The following is a 22,935-nucleotide window of genomic DNA, read 5'->3' as shown; positions in this document are numbered from 1 at the left end:
CTAGGGCTGTCCGCCAGGCCAAACTAAGCAATCGGGGGCGAAGGGCCTTGGTCAGGGAGGTGACCAAGAACCCAATGGTCACTCTGACAGAGCTCCAGAGTTCCTCTGGAGAACATTCCAGAAGGACAACCATCTCTGCAGCACTCCACCAACAGGCCTTTATGGTAGAGTGACCAGACGGAAGCCACTCCTCAGTAAAAGGCACATGACAGCCCACTTGGAGTTTGCCAAAAGGCACCTAAAGACTCTCCGACCATGAGAAACAAGATTCTCTGTTCTGATGAATCCAAGATTGAACACTTTGGCCTAAATGCTAAGCGTCACGTCTGGAGGAAACCTGGCACCATCCCTATGGTGAAGCACGGTGGTGACAGAACCATGCTGTGGGGATGTTTTTGAGCAGCAGGGACTGGGAGACTAGTCAGGATCGAGGGAAAGATAACCCCAAACTTAAAGGGATGGAAGGGAGGGTGGCCACCGTCAACAACGGTCCCTGTACTACACCCCCCCCCAGGCTGGGGAGCGTCGCTGGAGCCTCCTGGCTGATGAGCGTCGCTGGAGCCTCCGGGCTGATGAGCGTCGCTGGAGCCTCCGGGCTGAGGAGCGTCGCTGGAGACTCCGGGCTGAGGAGCGTCGCTGGAGACTCCGGGCTGAGGAGCGTCGCTGGAGACTCCGGGCTGAGGAGCGTCGCTGGAGACTCCGGGCTGAGGAGCGTCGCTGGAGACTCCGGGCTGGGGAGCGTCGCTGGAGGCTCAGGGCTGGAGAGCTTCGCTGGAGACTCCGGGCTAGGGAGCGTCGCTGGAGACTCAGGGCTGAGGAGCGTCGCTGGAGGCTCAGGGCTGGAGAGCGTCGCTGGAGGCTCCAGACTGGAGAGCGTCGCTGGAGGCTGCAGACTGGAGAGCGTCGCTGGAGGCTGCAGACTGGAGAGCGTCGCTGAAGGCTGCAGACTGGAGAGCGTCGCTGGAGGCTGAGTGCTCACAGCAGGCACTGGCTGTACCGGGTTATGGAGGCGCACTGGAGGGTGAGTGCACGAAGCAGGAACAGGACGTACTGGACTGGGCAGGTGCACTAGAGGCCTGATGCGTGGGGCTGGCTTTGGGGGCGCCAGACCAGTGACACGCACCTCAGGGCTAGTGCGAGGAGTAGGAACAGGGTAAACTGGACCGAGGAGATGCACTGGTGGCCAGATGCGCTGCGCCGGCGCACTTCTCCCTGGCTGCCAGCTAACTCTCGCCTGGTAACGCTGCGGAGCCCGCACCGGACTGTGCACACATATGGGCGACACAGTGCGTATCTCCGCATAACAAGTTGCTTGCTTGATCCGTCGCTCCCCATAATAAGCACCTGTACATAGCCCATCTGTAAATAGCCCACCCAACTACCTCATCCCCATATAGTTTTTTTAAATTTTTCCTTTGCAACCTAGTATCTCTACTTGCACATTCATCTTCTGCACATCTATCACTCCAGTGTTATTTGCAAAAATTTTACTTATTTCGCCACTATGGCCTATTTATTGCCTTACCTCCCTAATCTTACTACATTTGCACACACTGTATATAGATTTTTCTATTGTGTTATTGACTGTACGTTTGTTTATCCCATGTGTAACTCTGTGTTGTTTGTGTTGCACTGCTTTGCTTTATCTTTGCCAGGTCGCAGTTGTAAATGAGAACTTGTTCTCAACTGGCTTACCTGGTTGAATAAAGGTGAAATAAAAAAAATTAAAAATTAAAATGAACAGAAGTTCTGAACATATGTTTAGGAATGACAAGAAAAAAGTGAAATGGTGTTGATTATATTCTGTTTATTACAAAATATAAGACTTTGGAACTGTTAAGAGAATGCTCAAAGATCAAAGCTAATTGATCAGAGAGAAGGAAGATGGTTAAACAGGGAAAATATAACTGTATTGAAAATACATCTATTACGATAAAATGTGTCTTACCAACAAAGATACTGGCATGGCAATACATTCAAAGTATAAACCAATAAATGAAATATACAATGAAAGATATTAAGTTATGATAATAGATAAAGAACCTCTTTATGATAACAGATTTACAGTGACTAAAGTTTTAAAAAATGTAAAGTTCCATTCTGAGAGCTTAAACTATTTTCACTTACAGCATGACAGCAATGCATTTTCTTAATCAGTTAGTATACACATTTGATAGAGGTAGATTCCCTGTATTTTATAGGGAAATTAAACATTTGAATTCTTCCAACTCATACTCATCTTTTTTTGATAGTAAATGAATGTAGAAACAGAAGGAAAACTTTTCCAAGTTTCCAAGTGAGATTTAACTGCTCCTAGTATTTGAAAACGGGTATAGAACTAATTCAGTAGATATACATTTTCCCCTTTGTACCTTTTGCTAGTGGAGAAAAAGCTTCTTTTCAATGTGAATTGCTCATGCAGAGGGACGAATTCTAACTTTGACTTTTCATGCACAACTCAATCTTACATTGACTTCAATGCATGATTAACACAAAAGGCATGCAGATTGCAGGTTAGTATTCAGCCCATATAGTCTATAGTCATGATGTACAAAACATTAGGAACACCTTCCTAACATTGAGTTGCACCCCCCGCCCCTCCCCTTTGAACTCAGAACTGCCTTAATTCATCAGGGCATGGACTCTACAAGGTGTCGAAAGTGTTCCACAGGGATTCTGGCCCATGTTGACTCCAATGCTTCCCACAGTTGTGTCAAGTTGTCTGGATGTCCTTTGGGTGGTGGGCCATTTTTGATACACACGGGAAACTGTTGAGCGTGAAAAACCCAGCAGAGTATGCAGTTCTTGACACACACAAACTGGTGCGCCTGGCCCCTACTACTATACCTCAATCAAAGTCACTTAAATATTTTGTCTTGCCCATTCACCCTCTGAATGGTACACACATAATCCATGTCTCAATGATCTCAAGACTTAAAAATCCTTATTTAACCAGTCTCCTCCCCTTCATCTACAGTGATTGAAGTAGATTTAACAATAAGGGATCATAGCTTTCACCTGGATTCACCTGGTCAGTCTATATCAGCAGGTGTTCCTAATGTTTTGTTCACTCAGTGTACACGCAATATAAATGAAAGTAAACCATCACACAATAACAAACATGATTGAAGTAAAGCTACAGTTTTCCGATGATGCTCAAGATGTTCAAGATTCAAAATGTCTCCAGCTGTAGAGTATATTCAGGTGGTGAGAGTACACTCAGAATGGCCCTCCAACCACTGACCTGCCCTGGATTTGAATGTCATCAAAAGGGAAAAGGGCAAGGATCTGAAAGGAAGCCATATGATGGGGGTTTATATTTCACATATTTTATACCTCTGATCCAGACAACAGTCCAGTCAGTCTCTTTCATAACAATAAATAAACTGGGGATGTTACAATTTCCCCGCAAATCCTCACAAATATGTATTTCTAGCATTCTCAGTGAATATCACCGGACTTCGAGTCAAACGCCAAATGCACTTTGAGCTGATTTCCCAGACACAGATTAAGTTTATAGCTATAGTCCTGGACTAAAAAAAGCATGTTCAATGGAGAATCTTTTTTATTCCAGTACAAGGATTAATTTGTGTGTGGGAAACTGACCCTTCCTGTATAACTCACATCATCATTGCCGTTGGCTAGATCCAGTGCCGTCTCATCCTCCATGTTCCTCAACATCTTGTCGGCCCCAGATTGGCAGAGCAGGTTGGCGATGGCTGCGTCCTGCCGGCCCACCGCCAGGTGAAGTGACGTGCAGCCGTTAAACATCGCAGCATCCATGTCAGCTCCCTTGTTCAGAAGCAGAGTCACAGAGATCACGTCATGGAGCTCCACGGCCAGATGGAGAGCTGTCTTACCACTTGTACCTTCCTGGGGGACAGAGAGAAGACAGGCAAGGGTATCGGTAAATACAATTTCTCTTCAAAAAAGGATAGGGTGAGGGAAAGGCCACCAGGGGGAGCAAAGGACCAAACAATCTTAGTAAGGAACTGTCCTCCTCAATCCAGTTTCTTATTCATTCTAAAACTGAAAATGTGCCAATGTCTTGAACACATAAAATTAGGCAAATTATATCTACTGTATAGCAAGCTTATTTCCCCCAGAAATATATCTGGGGTAGGTAAGGTCAGTCTGCTATGTTGTGTTGAGTTCTATATCCATCCATATGTGACTCAGACTTGCTGGCCTGGGCCTATTCTCTGACACGTCAAGCATCTCCAGAAAACCCCCTGGTTCCCAGCCAGCCTCATCACGACCCAACTCTAATTACATGAATCCATCAGAATCCACTGAGCTTAGGCCGTATCACTATCAGTACAGTAAAGTAGTAAAGGACATAGCTTGAAGGAGAAAGGCTGTACCTCTAAATATATATATTTTTAAATACCATGTGTTCATTAATATATCACATTTGCTCATATCGTGACATGATACATTCCTTTAAAGACAGTCCTCAAAGGTGTAGCTTGATCATCTAAGTCGAGGTAAATGTATATCTGCCCTACTACAAATAAAGAGGATTTAGGAAAGACACAATGTTATGAAGTACTAACTACAGTATTGCAGCACAATGAAATGCAGTACCTGAGTAATACAAGGTTATTGTAAGGGAGTACACCTGGGGAAGTCATTGGACAAACCTGGATGTTGAGGTCTGCCCCTTTCTTCATCAGTAGCTTCATCAGACAATGCTGTCTGTTCACAGTGGCTAAGTGGAGACAGGTGAGACCTGAAAACAAAGACACATTCCTTTAAAAAAAATATCACCTTTCAAAAATCACCTTTCTGAATGAGGGATTAGATTATTTTGACTACATGTTATAGCTAGTATCAAACAAGCATCAGTAAGGTCATACCACGTGACACACAATAACATACATAAGCTACATATCAAACAAAATATACAATTGTTTACAACCATAAACATGATTTCCATCTCCAAAATCTACTAAGCCGGGAACATCGAATACCAGCTTGACAGCAACAACAAATCATTTAAACCACAGTCTTGTCTCGCACAGAGCAATGTCGCAATAAAACACAAAGCACGAGGCAAGAACAAGCTCGCACAGATGCCGACATACTGTAGACGCCAACACAACAACAGGAAGTGGCACTAAATAAAGAGACATCACATCATGGTATCGTTATAGCCTCTCACACAGCGTGCAAGGTGGCAACAGCTGATCATCCAGGGTCCTGTTCAGTAGGCACACAGCGTGCAGGGTGGCAACAGCTGATCATCCTGGGCTCTGTTCAGTAGGCACACAGCGTGCAAGGTGGCAACAGCTGATCATCCTGGGCCCTGTTCAGTAGGCACACAGCGTGCAAGTTGGCAACAGCTGATCATCCTGGGCTCTGTTCAGTAGGCACACAGCATGCAAGGTGGCAACAGCTGATCATCCTGGGCCCTGTTCAGTAGGCACACAGCATGCAAGGTGGCAACAGCTGATCATCCTGGGCTCTGTTCAGTAGGCACACAGCATGCAAGGTGGCAACAGCTGATCATCCTGGGCTCTGTTCAGTAGGCACACAGCGTGCAAGGTGGCAACAGCTGATCATCCTGGGCTCTGTTCAGTAGGCACACAGCGTGCAAGGTGGCAACAGCTGATCATCCTGGGCCCTATTCAGTAGGCAAACAGCATGCAAGGTGGCAACAGCTTTGCAAAGAAGGGCACCTATTGGTAGATGGGTAAAAATAAAAAAAGCAGACATTGAATATTCCTTTGAGCATGGTGAAGTTATAAATGACACTTTGGATGGTGTATCAATACACGCAGTCATTACAAAGTGACTGCGTCCTTCCTAACTCAGTTGCCGGAGAGGAAGGAAACCGCTCAGGGATTTCACCATGAGGCCAATGGTGACTTTAAAACAGTTACAGAGTTTAATGGCTGTAGTTACTCCACAATACTAACCTAAATTACAGAGTGAAAAGAAGGAAGCCTGTACAGACTAAAAATATTTCAAAACATGCATCCTGTTCACAACAAAGCACTAAAGTAATACTCTAAAAAATGTGGCAAAGCAATTCACTTTTTGTCCTGAATACAAAGTGTTATGTTTGGGCAAATTCAGTACCACTCTCTATATTTTCAAGCATCGTGGTGTCTGCATCATATTATGGGTATGCTTGTAATCGTTAAGGGCTGGGGAGTTTTCAGGATAAAAAAGAAATAGAATGGAGCTAAGCACAGAAAACATCCCAGAGGAAAACCTGGTTCAGTCTGCTTTCCACCAGACACTGGGAGATTAATTCACCTTTCAGCAGGACAATAACCTAAAACACAAGGCCAAATCTACACTGGAGTTGCTTACCAAGAAGACAGTGAATGTTCCCGAGTGGCCGAGTTACAGTTTTGACTTAAATCTGCTTGAAAATCTATGGCAAGACTTGAAAATGGTTTTCTAGCAATGATATATGTTTTGAAAAGAATAATGGGACAATGTTGTTCATTCCATGTGCAAAGCTCTTAGACACTTACCCAGGAAGACTCACACCTGTAATGGCTTTCAAAGGTGATTCTAACATGTATTGACTCTGTATTGAATATTTAAGTAAATTTGATATTTCTCCATTTCATTTTCAATAAATGTGCAAATGTTTTAGCAAAAATATATATTTAATAAGCTGTAACACAACAGAATGTGGAATAAGTCAAGGGGTATGAATACTTTCTGAAGGCACTGTACATTATGTAGAACACACATGTAGAATAAGGAAAGTAACAGCTCTATTTCTGACATTTATAGCTGTAATATTTAATGTTTGCCTACTGTAGTGGGCCCAGGGTTGTATTCATTAATGCACACATAGAAAAACGAAAATTAGTGTTTCTTATATGGCAAGTCCAGGTAGGCTCTCCCTGTTTCAGTCAGTTTTTTCACCATTTGGTGCCTAATGAATATGGGCCCTGCTCTCTCACCTCTCCAGTTCTGGGTCTCCAGCACGGAGCCCAGCTTGCTGGGGGAGACATCCCGGGTCATCTCGGTGGCGCATTTGGCCTGGCCCTGCTCGCAGGCCACATGGAGCGGCGTATTGCCCTCCTGGTCCTGCAGCTCCAGGCTGGCCCCGCTCTCCACAAGGCCCCGCACCACCGAAGACAGGCTCAGGTAGGTGGCAAGGTGTAGCGGCGTCTAAGGACCACGCATAAAAATAGAATTACTCATATGGGTACACTCAATATGGCCGCCAGTCCACCCATTACAGAACATTGACTAGGATGTGGATCCCCTTTCTAGTAATTCTATTTCTATGGAACCACATACCAATCCAAACAAACAACCAACAATGGGTTAGTATTACAGGTTGGTGTGATATCTGACTTGGAGTCAGAATGGGCCCTCTTTAAAGTGAATTTAGTACAATCAGGGTTGCTAAGAGCTGATCAAGGATCTGAAGTTAAGTACAGTAGCTAATATCTACAATGAGTGTACAAAACATTAGGAACACCTTCCTAATATTGTGTTGCACCCCCTTTTGCCCTCAGAACAGCCTCAATTCGTCAGGGCATGGACTCAAAAGCATTCCATAGGGATGCTGGCACATGTTGACTCCAATGCTTCCCACAGTTGTATCAAGTTGGCTGGATGTCCTTTGGGTGGTGGACCATTCTTGATACACATGGGAAACTGTTAAGCGTGAAAAACCCAGCAGCGTTGCAGTTCTTGACACAGTCAAACCGGTGCGCCTGGCACCTACTGCCATTCCCCATTCAAAGGCACTTTGCTATTTACCCTCTGAATGGCCCTCATACACAATCCATGTCTCACTTGTCTTAAAAATCCTTCTTTAACCTGTCTCCTCCCTTTCATCTACACTGATTGAAGTGGATATATCAGATGACATCAATAAGGGATCCCCTCGATTCACCTGGTCAGTCAATCTCATGGAAAGCGCAAGTGTTCCTAATGTTTTGTAGACTCAGTGTATGACTCAGCTTAAGTATAGAATAGTTGAACTCTTTAATGCCATAGGAGGCCATACCAAGTGAGGGGATGAGCAACAATACATTGGTAAGTAACTAAAATAAATAAAATGTAGGCCTAAGGCATCTCAATGTGGAACTGCTGATTGAACTGTGTAGGGGGGGAATATAATGACTAATATAACCAGTAGGGCTACCACTGCTTACGTGGCTTTTGGTAAACTCTAACAGAACAGAGAAATAACAAGGCTATGTGTGTGTGAGTCACGGTGTAAAAAAACGCTGACTGTGTCATTTCTGCTCTCTCCGCTTTCCTCTCCGACCCATCAGGATTTCTCCAACGCCACGTCAGCTTGCCCCCCCGCATGTTCACTCAAACCTCCTCTTAAATCTGCCCTGTCTAGCTTAAAGGTTTTTATCTATGAGAGAGAGAAGATTCCAGATAAGATTCCTCCACTTTTATTCATTTTTTAAAGGCGGGAAAGCAGGGGAGTTTCCAATTTCATTTAAGCTCCCTTATGAAATAACTCTGGATCCACCCACTGAACCCTTACTGTGAGAGGATGCAACTACTGGAGAAAGGGGAAGAGAGTTTCTCATGAATTACACGATGCAGAAATAACATTATCACCTCTGTCGTCATAAACATTGGCAATTGCAATCATCAAGAGGAAGTATCATGAAGGTTAAGTCAGTTTCAGTACACCAGTATAACCAGTGTTGAGGGTGTAAAGAGAGGAGCGTTGCTTTGTTTACTGTACCTGGTACAAGTTGTTCTGGATGTCCAAGACATCTTTGGGAAACAGCTGTATCAATTGGTTGGCAAAGTGTTCATCTTCATGGATGATGGCTAAATGCAGGACTCTAGAAGGGAAACAAAAACAAAACAACATTTCTCATTAAATTTCTATAATAAATCAGATTGATTTATAAAGACCTTTTTTCATTAAATGTGTCATAAAGTGCTTTTGCGGTAACCCGTCCTAGGCCCCACAGCAAGCAAAAGCAGTTTTGAGTTACTGTCATTTAAACGTTGCATTCGACTGGAAAGTGAGCCGCCCGAGGAAAGTGGAATCGTTTCTCATTCAAAACGTCCAGTTACTTTCCTTTAAACGTTTAAAAGTAAGCAGCCTCAGGAGACGAGAACAACATATAATTTGATGGAAAGAATTACCTGCTTGAGCATTCTTAGAATGATATCAGACCTACCTGGAAATGTAACGCATTGCATTAATGTCAACTGGTTGCTTAGCAGGCCACACTCATTGGTTGCGAATGTTGTGCAATAATGGAACTTTTATGCAAAGAATAGTCATGTCAGGAGGATGTTTCATTCCGCAAAGCACTTTTCGAATATGTATCTTCTTGGGTATCATTCACCACTGGAACCGTAGTTATTTGAAGAAGAACAAACAAAACTATCGGTTGATGAAGGGATGTCTAACATACACAAACCGCAGACCTATGAACTTTAACTACACAGTTAAAATGCAAATGCAATGAATTTTGTTCTTTACTGCACCCCATTCACGCTGTCATCACATGTGGTTCATACAGTCAAAGTGGAAAACAGCAACACCAAGAAACACTCACCCCAAAAGCTAAAGGGGAAGTTCTAGCAGACAAAAGAGTCAAATGCAGGAAATAGACACAGTGCTTTGTTTAACCTACATCAAGGCTTTCCAAAACACACTGTTCACACACTATTCCCTACAAAGTGCACTACTTTTGACCAGAGCTTCATTTTCAACCTAACTAACTGATGTGAAAGTAGTGTAGGCCGATAAGGCCAAAAGTCTGCATGTCTGTGGTAATTCTATGAGTTTCATTAATCAGCCTATTCTTGGGAGATAATTACTATGTGAACATGTGCCCTGCCTTGTCTATCATGGGGAATTTCCAGTGCTGTGTTTTATACTTCTGCTTTCCAAGTCGAGGCAACTCACAGGAGTTCATCCGCAGCTTTCACACAAAGGCCTGAGAGTATGTATCACTCCACACTTAAACTCTCCTCTTAGTCGACATCACATGCCATGATTATTGGGATTAGGATAAACATGACACACGTAAAGAAAGAGCTGTGCAGGGCAAAACTACAGGTCATTCACCAAGCCTTTATTTATTCATCCAGACAGCAACTACAACTGGTGGTTGTTTTGATTGTTCGCTTGGTGCAGTAGGCCTAGTCTACGAAAACGCATCCATCTACAAAATGTTATTGTGGTTAACACACTCAGACATCCAGTCATTCCATCAGACATGACGGCATCAATGAAAACGTCACCTGTTTGTTGACAGTGGTAATTTTAGCCTATGCTTTCATTGCCAGATGAAACCCCTAAGAGGACAGCCAAAGAGTAGCACCCATCCAATTCTGTAAGATCTACCAGGTTGATTCTGGAAGGGTCTCTAGGTGATTGGGGCAAAGAGTTGGTTTTTGGGTTGGGCACAAATGTATGGGGTAGGACAGACACCATATTGTGCATTAGAATTGAGTTGATAGACATTTGCATGGACCAATTGGTACTCAATATAGCCTATGCTATGTATTTTAGACAGGGGAAAGTCATAATATATATACAGATATTAAGGACACCGCTGCTGCGACTCTGTTCTTTATTCTTACTCTGATTATTATCTATTCTGATGCCTAGTCACTTTAGCCAGCGTTTATGTACATATCTACCTCAAATACCTCGTATTCCTGCACATTGACCAGGTAGTGGTACTCCCTGTACATAGCCCCATTATTGTGTATTCTATTTAAGCAATAAGGCCTGAGGGGGTGTGGTATATGGCCAATATACCGCGGCTAAGGGCTGTTCTTACCGCGACACAACGCGGAGTGCCTGGACACAGCCCTTAGCCATTGTATATTGGCCATATATAACAAACCCCAGAGGTGCCTTATTGCTATTAAAAACTGTTCACACCAGAATTTGAGCAGTAAAAACAAGTGTTTTGTCATACCCGTGGTATACGTATGAAAGCTGTCAGCCAATCAGCATTCAGGGTTCAAACCACCCAGTTAATAATCCTCTTTTTAACTCTGCATCTTTAGGGAGGGGTCATAAACAAACATTTCATGGTAGTCTACACCTATGGTTTGGCGCATGTGACAAATTTGATTTGATATTGTCAAATTAAACTAAAATTAGCCGACTGTTGTCCATACTTGTGTCTATACTGAAAAATGTGTCAACAAGAATTGTGGGCGGATCCCAATGTAATTAATTCAAATGCAAAGTTGACCATGCCTTGGCTTGCACACACATACACGCATGCGTGTGTTTCTTGAAACGTTGTTCACCAAAACTTCGTCGTCATGACAAGAACACGTTTTACCTTTTCAAAAACACAAAATAAAATATTAGTTATTTAAAAAGAGGTAAATAAAAAACGTACGTGTCTCCATCTTCAGTGATGGTGGTGAGAAGGTTTTCTTCATGTTCACTACATTCTGTGTTCTCTGCGCTGTCATCTTTAGACTTTGAAATGTTGCAGCCCCCTATAATCTCACTCAAACTCTCAACATTTAGTGACGATGACCCATAAGCAGAATCCAAACGCTCCTCTGTGCTGGTGATAGTCAATTTATCCCTGGCTTCACTGGGTTCAGAAGTCGAATCCCGATCTGTTTTGATAAAGGGGTCATCTTTCATTAAAGATTGGAAGGATTCAACACCAGAGTCCATTTGGTTATCCTCCAACAAATCCAATTTCCGCTTCGCATCTTCGGCGTTTTGCATGGTGGCCCGCGATTCACAGTCACTCCAGGTAGTCTTGACCAGTTTAATCCCCGAGAGGCCTATATGTTGCTTGATGGTGCGAGCAGTTCTCGGAGGAAAACTCGATCACACCTGAGTAGGAATTCACTGTTCCTTTCTGAAACCAAAGGTAGCGGTTGAGTTTCATGCCATCGGATCGAGCGCGTTGACTTTCCCCACACCACCAGTTTAGGCTACATGAAAATAAGTGGTCATCTTGCAACAACGCATAAATGGTATAAACACTTCCCTACACGCAAAATGGGGCATTTACTTCAAAACATAAGAGTCTTAATATCAGCAACAGGCTTCAAAATAACTTTGACACTGTCATAACCTGTGGTAAACCTGCATAGTTGAGAGCATGTGAGCGATGAAACGCGATAGGGGAAGCGCTCTGCGCTTACGTGAAAAGGCGGACTGTTTTTGTCTGGAGATGCGGATGGGGAATCCCCGAAGTGCGTATTATGCACTTACATTACAACCACCCCCAACGCTGTGGAGTGTCCCTGGTTTTACAGGATAGGTTTGAACTACACTCCCCGTACCATGCTTTCATTTGTGTTTCTTTCTAAACTAGTGTCACAATGTTTCAGTGAGTAGAGGCCATATGGTAGGCCTAAAACAGCATAGCCTAGACCTATACTCTAATGTTGCATATAACTTTTTGTAGATACAGTGCCTTCACAAAAGTATTCACACCCCTTGACTTTTTCAAAATGTTGTTGTGGTACAGCCTGAATTTAAAATGGATTAAATGTAGATTTTTTTGGTCACTGGCCTACCCACAATACCCCATAATGTCAAAGTGGAATTATGCTTTTAGAAAAATGAAAAGTCAATAAGTATTCAACCCCTTTGTTATGGCACGCCTAAATGCGTTAAGGAGTAAAAATGTGCTTAACAAGTCACGTAATAAGTTGCAATAATAGTGTTTAACATGACTTTTGAATGACTACCTCATCTCTTTACCCCACATATACAATTATCTGTAAGGTCCCTCAGTCGAGCAATGAATTTCAAACAGATTCAACCACAAAGACCAGGGAGGTTTTCCAATGCCTTGCTAAGAAGGCAGATGGGTAAAAACAAAAGATGCAGATATTGAATATCCTTTTGAGCATGGTGAAGTTATTCATTACTCTTTGGGTGGTGCATCAATACAGCTAGTCACTACAAAGATACAGGCTTCCTTCCTAACTCAGTTGGAGGAAGGAAACTGCTCAGGGATTTCCCCATGAGACCAATGGTGACTATAAAACAGGTACAGAGTTTAATGGCTGTGATAGGAGAAAACTGAGGATGGATCAACAACATTGTAGTTACTCCACAATACTAATCTAATTGACTGAGTGAAAAGAAGGAAGCTTGTACAGAATAAAAATATTCCATTTACATTTTTTTTACATTTACGTCATTTAGCAGACACTCTTATCCAGAGCGATTTACAAATTGGTGCATTCACCTTATGATATCCATGCATCATGTTTGCAACAAGGCACTAAAGTAATACTGAAAAAAAATGTGGCAAAGCAATTAACTTTTTGTCCTGAATACAGTCTTATGTTTGGGGCAAATACAATACAACACATTACTGACTACCACTGTCCATATTTTCAAGCATAGTGGTGGCTGCATCATGTTACTGGTATGCTTGTAATCGTTAATGACTGGGGAGTTTTTCAGGATAAAAATGAAACGGAATGGAGCTAAGCACAGGTAAAATCCTAGAAGAAAACCTGGTTCAGTCTGCTTTCCATCAGACACTGGGAGATGAATTCTCCTAACAGCAGGACAATAACTTAAAACACAAGGCCAAATCTACACTGGAGTTGCTTACCAAGAAGAAAGTGAATGCTCCTGAGTGGCTGAGTTACAGTTTTGACTTAAATCTACTTGAAAATCTATGGCAAGACCGGAAAATGGTTGTCTAGCAATGACCAACAACCAATTTGACACAGCTTGAAGAATTTTGATAATAATAATGGGCAAATATTGTACAATCCAAGTGTGCAAAGCTCTTAGAGACTTACCCAGAAAGACTCACAGCTGTAAATTACCGCCAAAGGGGATTCTAACATGTATTGACTCAGGGGTGTGAATACTTATGTATCACGCCTGCTCCCGCTCTCCCTCTCTGGCGCTCAATGGTGCCAGGCTGCCCTTCATTACGCACACCTGTCACCATCATTACGTGCAGCTGCGCAATATTGGGCTACATTAATTTGTTGATTACCCCCTCTATATTTGTCTGCTCCTCAGTTTGTTCCCTGTGTCAGCATTGATGTTGTTATTTTTCCCCTGTCCAGACACTGTTCCTGTTCTGTTTAATGTCCGATGTTTATTAAATGTTCACTCCCTGTACCTGCTTCTCGTCTCCAGCGTCGATCCTCACATTTATGTAAATTAAATATTTCTGTGTTTCATTTTCAGTACATTTGCAAACATTTCTAAAAACATGCTTTCACTTTGTCATAATGGGATAGTATGTGTAGATGGGTGAGGAAAAAAATGGATTTAATCCATTTTGAATTCAGGCTGTAACACAACAAAATGTGGGATAAGTCAAGGGGTATGGATACTTTCTGAAGGCACTGTATGATTAAGCATTCACAATAGGCCTAATACAAACATGGAAATACAACTGGTGGCCTATAGTATAGCCTACTAATGCTTACTCACTGTAAACACAACTTTAGTGGCCAATATAACCTACTAGGCTAATGCTTATTCACTGTAAACATAATTTGAGTGGCCTATAGAAAAGCCTACTAATGCTTAATCGCTGTAAACCCAACTGCAGGAGTTGAAGTGCAAGACTTGTAGCCTAATTTTCCAGCAGAGAGCACTGGTCAGCTTTTTTGAATCCAACCCCAAAAGGTATTTTTCACAGTTGGTGTTCAATATATCTCCTGTAGGCTATTTCTCCTCTCTGGGTGCTCTCTGATTCAGCTCATGGTTTCACAATTAAATAAAGAGGTATCATCTCATCTGTAGCCTTTTCTTGGTAACAAAAGAGACCAATGTGTTAATGGGTAGACAGAGGCTAGTAGGCTGAAATCTGTCAAAATGCCACACCATTCCATAGGAGTCAAACCTGAACGTAAATCCCTTTCCCCTTTTCAAATTAAGCCTAATATCAGTATGGCCATTAGGGGGCAGAATCAGCCATGTTATAGCAGACTTTTTACCTTTGAGAGTTGATACCACGCTTTACAGCCTACAGTACAGGTGATAATACATTAGATGTTAGATGTTTGACTACAGCATTACTGCAGAATTACTACAGCATTACCACAGCATTACTGCAGAATTACTACAGCATTAGTACAACATTACTGCAGAATTACTACAACATTAGTACAACATTGCTTCAGAATTACTACACCATTACTGCAGCATTACTACAGCATTACTGCAAAATTACTACAGCATTACTACAGCATTACAGAAACACAGTGCTACAGAGGATTACTTGAATAATATTAACTATAGAAGGCCTAGTATTGCCCATAGCATGAAAAGCTACTCATCAGATTTTCTGTGCATTTCAACTTGCTGTCAAGAGCCGCTGTTGCATATTTTGGCCTGCAGTTAATGTCATTAATGTTCCAAGTGCAATCATATCTGGCCATGCTTTTTGAATGATTAGATACAGTTGAAGTTCAAAGTTTACATACACTTAGGTTGGAGTCATTAAAACTAGTTTTTCAACCACTCCACAAATTTCTTGTTAACAAACTATAGTTTTGGCAAGTCGGTTAGGACATCTACTTCGTGCATGATACAAGTAATTTTTCCAACAATTGTTTACAGACAGATTATTTCACTTATAATTCACTGTATCACAATTCCAGTGGGTCAGAAGTTTACATACACTAAGTTGACTGTGACTTTAAACAGCTTGGAAAATTCCAGAAAATGATATCATGGCTTTAGAAGCTTCTGATAGGCTAATTGACATAATTTGAGTCAATTGAAGGTGTACCTATGGATGTATTTCAAGGCCTACCTTCAAATTCAGTGCCTCTTTGCATGACATCATGGGAAAATCAAAAGAAATCAGCCAAGACCTCAGGAAAAAAACTGTAGACCTCCACAAGTATGGTTCATCCTTGGGAGCAATTTCCAAATGCCTGAAGGAACCACGTTCATCTGTACAAACAATAATACGCAAGTATAAACACCATGGGACCACGCAGCCATCGTACCGCTCAGGAAGGAGACGCGTTCTGTCTCCTAAAGATGAATGTACTTTGGTGCGAAAAGTGCTAATCAATCCCAGAACAACAGCAAAGGACCTTGTGAAGATGCTGGAGGAAACAGGTAAAAAAGTATCAATATCCACAGTAAAACGAGTCCTATATCGACATAACCTGAAAGGCCGCTCAGCAAGGAAGAAGCCACTGCTCCAAAACTACTATAAAAAAGACAGACTACAGTTTGCAACTGCACATGGGGACAAAGATCGTACTTTTTGGAGAAATTTCCTCTGGTCTGATGAAACAAAAATAGAACTGTTTGGCCATAATGACCGTCGTTAAATTTGGAGGATAAACGGGGAGGCTTGCAAGCCAAAGAACACCATCCCAACCGTGAAGCACAGGGGTGGCAGCATCATGTTGTGGGGGTGCTTTGCTGCAGGAGGGACTGGTACGCTTCACAAAATAGATGGCATCATGAGGCAGGAAAATTATGTGGATATATTGAAGGAACATCCCAAGACATCAGTCAGGAAGTTAAAGCTTGGTCGCAAATGGGTCTTCCAAATGGACAATGACCCCAAGCATACTTTCAAAGTTGTGGCAAAATGGCTTTAGGACAACAAAGTCAAGATATTGGAGTGGCCATCACAAATCCCTGACCTCAATCCCATAGACAATTTGTAGGCAGAACAGAAAAAGCGTGTGTGAGCAAGGAGGCCTACAAACCTGACTCTGTTACACCAGCTCTGTCAGGAGGAATAGACCAAAATTCACCCAACTTATTGTGGGAAGCTTGTGGAAAGCTACCTGAAGTTAAACAATTTAAAGGCAATGCTACCAAATACTAAGTGAGTGTATGTAAACTTCTGACCCACCGGGAATGATGAAATAAATAAAAGCTGAAATAAATCATTCTCTCTACTATTATTCTGACATTTCACATTCTTAAAATAAAGTGGTGATCCCACCTGACCAAAGACAGGGAATTTTGACTAGGATTAAATGTCAGGAATTGTGAAAAACTGAGTTTAAATGTATTTGGCTAAGGTGTATGTAAACTTCCGACTTCAACTGTACATTGATTATATCATGCTCACGTAATCACTGTGCCATCTACATTTACATTACATTTAAGTCATTTAGCAGACGCTCTTATCCAGAGCGACTTACAAATTGGTGCATTCACCTTATAATATCCCGTGGAACAACCACTTTACAATAGTGCATCTAAATCTTTTAAGGGGGGGGTTAGAAGGATTACTTTATCCGATCCTAGGTATTCCTTAAAGAGGTGGGGTTTCAGGTGTCTCCGGAAGGTGGTGATTGACTCCGCTGTCCTGGCGTCGTGAGGGAGCTTGTTCCACCATTGGGGTGCCAGAGCAGCGAACAGTTTTGACTGGGCTGAGCGGGAACTGTGCTTCCTCAGAGGTAGGGAGGCGAGCAGGCCAGAGGTGGATGAACGCAGTGCCCTTGTTTGAGTGTAGGGCCTGATCAGAGCCTGAAGGTACGGAGGTGCCGTTCCCCTCACAGCTCCGTAGGCAAGCACCATGGTCTTGTAGCGGATGCGAGCTTCGACTGGAAGCCAGTGGAGAGAGCGGAGGAGCGGGGTGACGTGAGAGAACTTGGGAAGGTTGAACACCAGACGGGCTGCGGCGTTCTGGATGAGTTGGAGGGGTTTAATGGCACAGGCAGGGAGCCCAGCCAACAACGAGTTGCAGTAATCCAGACGGGAGATGACAAGTGCCTGGATTAGGACATGCGCCGCTTCCTGTGTGAGGCAGGGTTGTACTCTGCGAATGTTGTAGAGCATGAACCTACAGGATCGGGTCACCGCCTTGATGTTAGTGGAGAACGACAGGGTGTTGTCCAGGGTCACGCCGAGGCTCTTAGCACTCTGGGAGGAGGACACAAGGGAGTTGTCAACCGTGATGGCGAGATCATGGAACGGGCAGTCCTTCCCCGGGAGGAAGAGCAGCTCCGTCTTGCCGAGGTTCAGCTTGAGGTGGTGATCCGTCATCCACACTGATATGTCTGCCAGACATGCAGAGATGCGATTCGCCACCTGGTTGTCAGAAGGGGGAAAGGAGAAGATTAATTGTGTGTCATCTGCATAGCAATGATATGAGAGACCATGTGAGGATATGACAGAGCCAAGTGTCTTGGTGTATAGCGAGAATAGGAGTGGGCCTAGAACAGAGCCCTGGGGGACACCAGTGGTGAGAGCACGTGGTGCGGAGACAGATTCTCGCCACGCCACCTGGTAGGAGCGACCTGTCAGGTAGGACGCAATCCAAGCGTGGGCCGCGCCGGAGATGCCCAGCTCGGAGAGGGTGGAGAGGAGGATCTGATGGTTCACGGTATCAAAGTGTAGGTTTTTTCAGAAGGGGTGCAACTCTCGCTCTCTTGAAGACGGAAGGGACGTAGCCAGCGGTCAAGGATGAGTTGATGAGCGAGGTGAGGTAGGGGAGAAGGTCTCCGGAAATGGTCTGGAGAAGAGAGGAGGGGATAGGGTCAAGTGGGCAGGTTGTTGGGCGGCCGGCCGTCACAAGACGCGAGATTTCATCTGGAGAGAGAGGGGAGAAAGAGGTCAAAGCACAGGGTAGGGCAGTGTGAGCAGGACCAGCGGTGTCGTTTGACTGAGCAAACGAGGATCGGATGTCGTCAACCTTCTTTTCAAAATGGTTGACGAAGTCATCCGCAGAGAGGGAGGAGGGGGGAGGGGGGAGGAGGATTCAGGAGGGAGGAGAAGGTAGCAAAGAGCTTCCTAGGGTTAGAGGCAGATGCTTGGAGTTTAGAGTGGTAGAAAGTGGCTTTAGCAGCAGAGACAGAAGAGGAAAATGTAGAGAGGAGGGAGTGAAAGGATGCCAGGTCCGCAGGGGAGGCGATTTTTCCTCCATTTCCGCTCGGCTGCCCGGAGCCCTGTTCTGTGAGCTCGCAGTGAGTCGTCGAGCCACGGAGCAGGAGGGGAGGACCGAGCCGGCCTGGAGGATAGGGGACAGAGGAAATCAAAGGATGCAGAGAGGGAGGAGAGGAGGGTTGAGGAGGCAGAATCAGGAGATAGGTTGGAGAAGGTTTGAGCAGAGGGAAGAGATGATAGGATGGAAGAGGAGAGAGTAGCGGGAGAGAGAGAGCGAAGGTTGGGACGGCGCAATACCATCCGAGTAGGGGCAGAGTGAGAAGTGTTGGATGAGAGCGAGAGGGAAAAGGATACAAGGTAGTGGTCGGAGACTTGGAGGGGAGTTGCAATGAGATTAGTGGAAGAACAGCATCTAGTAAAGATGAGGTCAAGCGTATTGCCTGCCTTGTGAGTAGGGGGGGAAGGTGAGAGGGTGAGGTCGAAAGAGGAGAGGAGTGGAAAGAAGGAGGCAGAGAGGAATGAGTCGAAGGTAGACGTGGGGAGGTTAAAGTCACCCAGAACTGTGAGAGGTGAGCCATCCTCAGGAAAGGAACTTATCAAGGCGTCAAGCTCATTGATGAACTCTCCAAGGGAACCTGGAGGGCGATAAATGATAAGGATGTTAAGCTTGAAAGGGCTGGTAACTGTGACAGCATGGAATTCAAATGAGGAGATAGACAGATGGGTCAGGGGAGAAATAGAGAATGTCCACTTGGGAGAGATGTGGATTCCAGTGCCACCACCCCGCTGGCTCGATGCTCTAGGGGTATGCGAGAACACGTAGTCAGACGAGGAGAGAGCAGTAGGAGTAGCAGTGTTATCTGTGGTAATCCATGTTTCCGTCAGCGCCAGGAAGTCTAGGGACTGGAGGGTAGCATAGGCTGAGATGAACTCAGCCTTGTTGGCCGCAGACCGGCAGTTCCAGAGGCTGCCGGAGACCTGGAACTCCACGTGGGTCGTGCGCGCTGGGACCACCAGGTTAGAGTGGCAGCGGCCACGCGGTGTGGAGCGTTTGTATGGCCTGTGCAGAGGGGAGAGAACAGGGATAGACAGACACATAGTAGACAAGCTACAGAAGAGGCTACGCTAATGCAAAGGAGATTGGACTGACAAGTGGACTACACGTCTCGAATGTTCAGAAAGTTAAGCTTACGTTGCAAAAATCTTATTGACTAAAATGATACAGTACTGCTGGCTGGTGGAGTAGGCTAGCTAGCAGTGGCTGCGTTGTTGACTTTGAACGTGTAGCTGGCTAGGTAACCTCGATAGTTTCAGTACTACACCTTGTCGTGATACAAAGCAACTTTGTAGCTAGCTAGCTAACATAACACTAATCAAGACGTTCCTTGTATGTATTTAGTTTCTACAATGCTGCTCGTCGGTAATAGTTGGCTGGGTTAGGAAAAATGGCGTCGCGGGGGACGGAAATAGCTGGCTAGCTGACCTCGATGGCTTGCTAGCTAACCTCGGTAATTACTAAACTAAACAATTATCGAGCTATGACAAAGACAACTAAGTAGCTAGCTAGCTAACACTACACTAGTCAAATCGTTCCATTGTAAAGTATTAGTATCTACAGCGCTGCTAGTCGGTAACGGTTGGCTAGCTAGCAGTGGGTTAATGATGACTAGGTGTGTTGACTAAGTCTGGCGCCGCGTCGCGGCTGGCTAGCTCACCTCGATAATTACTCAAACTACACAACTATCTTAGATACAGAGACAGCAAAGACAACTATGTAGCTGGCTAACTAACACCACACTAATCAAGTCGTTACGTTGTAATGTAATCGTTTCTACAGTGCTGCTAGTCGGTAGAAGTTGGCTAGCTAGCCTTCCCTGTAGCTCAGTTGGTAGAGCATGGTGTTTGCAACACCAGGGTTGTGGGTTCGTTTCCCACGGGGGGCCAGCACAGAAAAAAATGTATGAAATTGTATGAAATGTATGCATTCACTACTGTAAGTCGCTCTGGATAAGAGCGTCTGCTAAATGACTAAAATGTAATGTAAATGTAGCAGTGATGACTAGCTAGCTAGCTAGCAGCTAGGAGTGTTGACTACGTTAGGAGGACGAAGATAGCTTGCCTCGATAATTACTCAAATAATGTATTCATTTCAATTACATGTGCTTGTATTTACACGTTATGCTTTATTTATTTATGTAATTTGCTTTATGATACATTTCTAAATCACCACCAGGTACAGAATATTGTCCAATATGAATTTTCCGTCTGTCTCCCCTCTGTTTCAATGACAAGCTGTTTTTAGAGGGAGATCTAATAACATCACTTTGGGGTGAGCCATAAAACTGGCTCAGGTCAAACTGGCTTACTGGCAACTTGTGTTAAAGGCTTAGATCTTCACTGAGCCAAGGATGGTTTTCATTGAGTAGGCTATGGAGGTTTATACCAGTTCTATCAATCAATTCAAATCAAATCAAATGTATTTATATAGCCCTTCGTACATCAGCTGATATCTCAAAGTGCTGTACAGAAACCCAGCCTAAAACCCCAAACAGCAAGCAATGCATGTGAAAGAAGCACGGCGGCTAGGAACAACTCCCTAGGAAAATCTCCCTAGAAAGGCCAAAAACCTAGGAAGAAACCTAGAGAGGAACCAGGCTATGAGGGGTGGCCAGTCCTCTTCTGGCTGTGCAGGGTGGATATTATAACAGAACATGGTCAAGATGTTAAAATGTTCATAAATGACCAGCATGGTCAAATAATAAGAATCATAGTAGTTGTCGAGGATGCAACAAGCACGTCCGGTGAACAGGTCAGGGTTCCATAGCCGCAGGCAGAACAGCTGAAACTGGAGCAGCAGCACGGCCAGGTGGACTGGGGACAGCAAGGAGTCATCATACCAGGTAGTCCTGAGGCATGGTCCTAGGGCTCAGGTCCTCCGAGAGAAAGACAGAAAGAGAGAATTAGAGAGAGCATATTTAAATTCACACAGGACACTGGATAAGACAAGAGAAATACTCCAGATGTAACAGACTGACCCTAGCCCCCCGACACATAAACTACTGCAGCATAAATACTGGAGGCTGAGACAGGAGGGATCAGAAGACACTGTGGCCCCATCCGATGATACCCCGGACAGGGCCAAACAGGCAGGATATAACCCCACCCACTTTGCCAAAGCACAGCCCCCACACCACTAGAGGGATGTCTCCAACCACCAACTTACCGTCCTAAGACAAGGCCGAGTATAGCCCACAACGATCTCCGCCATGGCACAACCCAAGGGGGGGCGCCAACCCAGACAGGAAGACCACGTCAGTGACTCAACCCACTCAAGTGACGCACCCCTCCCATGGACGGCATGGAAGAACACCAGTAAGCCAGTGACTCAGCCCCTGTAAAAGGGTTAGAGGCAGAGAATCCCAGTGGAAAGAGGGGAACCGGCAAGGCAGAGACAGCAAGGGCGGTTCGTTGCTCCAACCTTTCCGTTCACCTTCACACTCCTGGGCCAGACTATACTTAATCATAGGACCTACTGAAGAGATAAGTCTTCAGTAAAGACTTAAAGGTTGAGACTGAGTCTGCGTCTCTCACATTGGTAGGCAGACCATTCCATAAAAATTGAGCTCTATAGGAGAAAGCCCTACCTCCAGCCGTTTGCTTAGAAATTCTAGGGACAATTAGGAGGCCTGCGTCTTGTGACCGTAGCGTACGTGTAGGTATGTACGGCAGGACCAAATCAGAAAGATAGGTAGGAGCAAGCCCATGTAATGCTTTGTAGGTTAGCAGTAAAACCTTGAAATCAGCCCTTGCCTTAACAGGAAGCCAGTGTAGGGAGGCTAGCACTGGAGTAATATGATAACATTTTTTGGTTCTAGTCATGATTCTAGCAGCCGTATTTAGCACTAACTGAAGTTTGTTTAGTGCTTTATCCGGGTAGCCGGAAAGTAGAGCATTGCAGTAGTCCAGCCTAGAAGTAACAAAAGCATGGATTAATTTTTCTGCGTAATTTTTGGACAGAAAGTTTCTGATTTTTGCAATGTTACGTAGATGGAAAAAAGCTGTCCTTGAAACAGTCTTGATATGTTCTTCAAAAGAGAGATAAGGGTCCAGAGTAACGCCGAGGTCCTTCACAGTTTTATTTGAGACGACTGTACAACCATCCAGATTAATTGTCA

The 22,935-nt window shown here is 44.2% G+C and overlaps 1 protein-coding gene across 1 annotated transcript; it reads right to left on the bottom strand.

The window, feature by feature from the left end:
• Positions 1–1,787: 1,787 nt before the first annotated feature.
• Positions 1,788–12,113, bottom strand: nfkbie (nuclear factor of kappa light polypeptide gene enhancer in B-cells inhibitor, epsilon). Its single transcript, XM_014144009.2, has 6 exons — positions 11,337–12,113; positions 8,693–8,795; positions 6,930–7,140; positions 4,644–4,732; positions 3,625–3,873; positions 1,788–3,288 (listed from the first exon to the last, which is right to left on the bottom strand). The coding sequence occupies exons 1-6, from the start codon at positions 11,678–11,680 to the stop codon at positions 3,220–3,222; spliced, it is 1,065 nt and encodes a 354-aa protein (XP_013999484.1). The 5' UTR covers positions 11,681–12,113; the 3' UTR covers positions 1,788–3,219.
• Positions 12,114–22,935: the final 10,822 nt, after the last annotated feature.

Source organism: Salmo salar, chromosome ssa15, assembly GCF_905237065.1.
Source record: "Salmo salar chromosome ssa15, Ssal_v3.1, whole genome shotgun sequence".
In the NCBI taxonomy this organism is placed as follows: Eukaryota; Metazoa; Chordata; class Actinopteri; order Salmoniformes; family Salmonidae; genus Salmo; species Salmo salar.
This window is presented reverse-complemented; position numbering and strand designations above follow the sequence as displayed.

Coding starts and splice junctions, on each gene's coding strand:
- nfkbie (XM_014144009.2), bottom strand. CDS start 11,680: ATGCAAAACGCCGAAGATGCGAAGCGGAAATTGGATTTGTTGGAGGAT. Junction 7,141..8,692: donor TCCAGAACAACTTGTACCAG/GTACAGTAAACA, acceptor CGTGGTCCTTAG/ACGCCGCTACACCTTGCCAC. Junction 3,289..3,624: donor TAGCCAACGGCAATGATGAT/GTGAGTTATACA, acceptor GCTTCCTTTCAG/ATCCTTGCCCTTTTCCCTTT.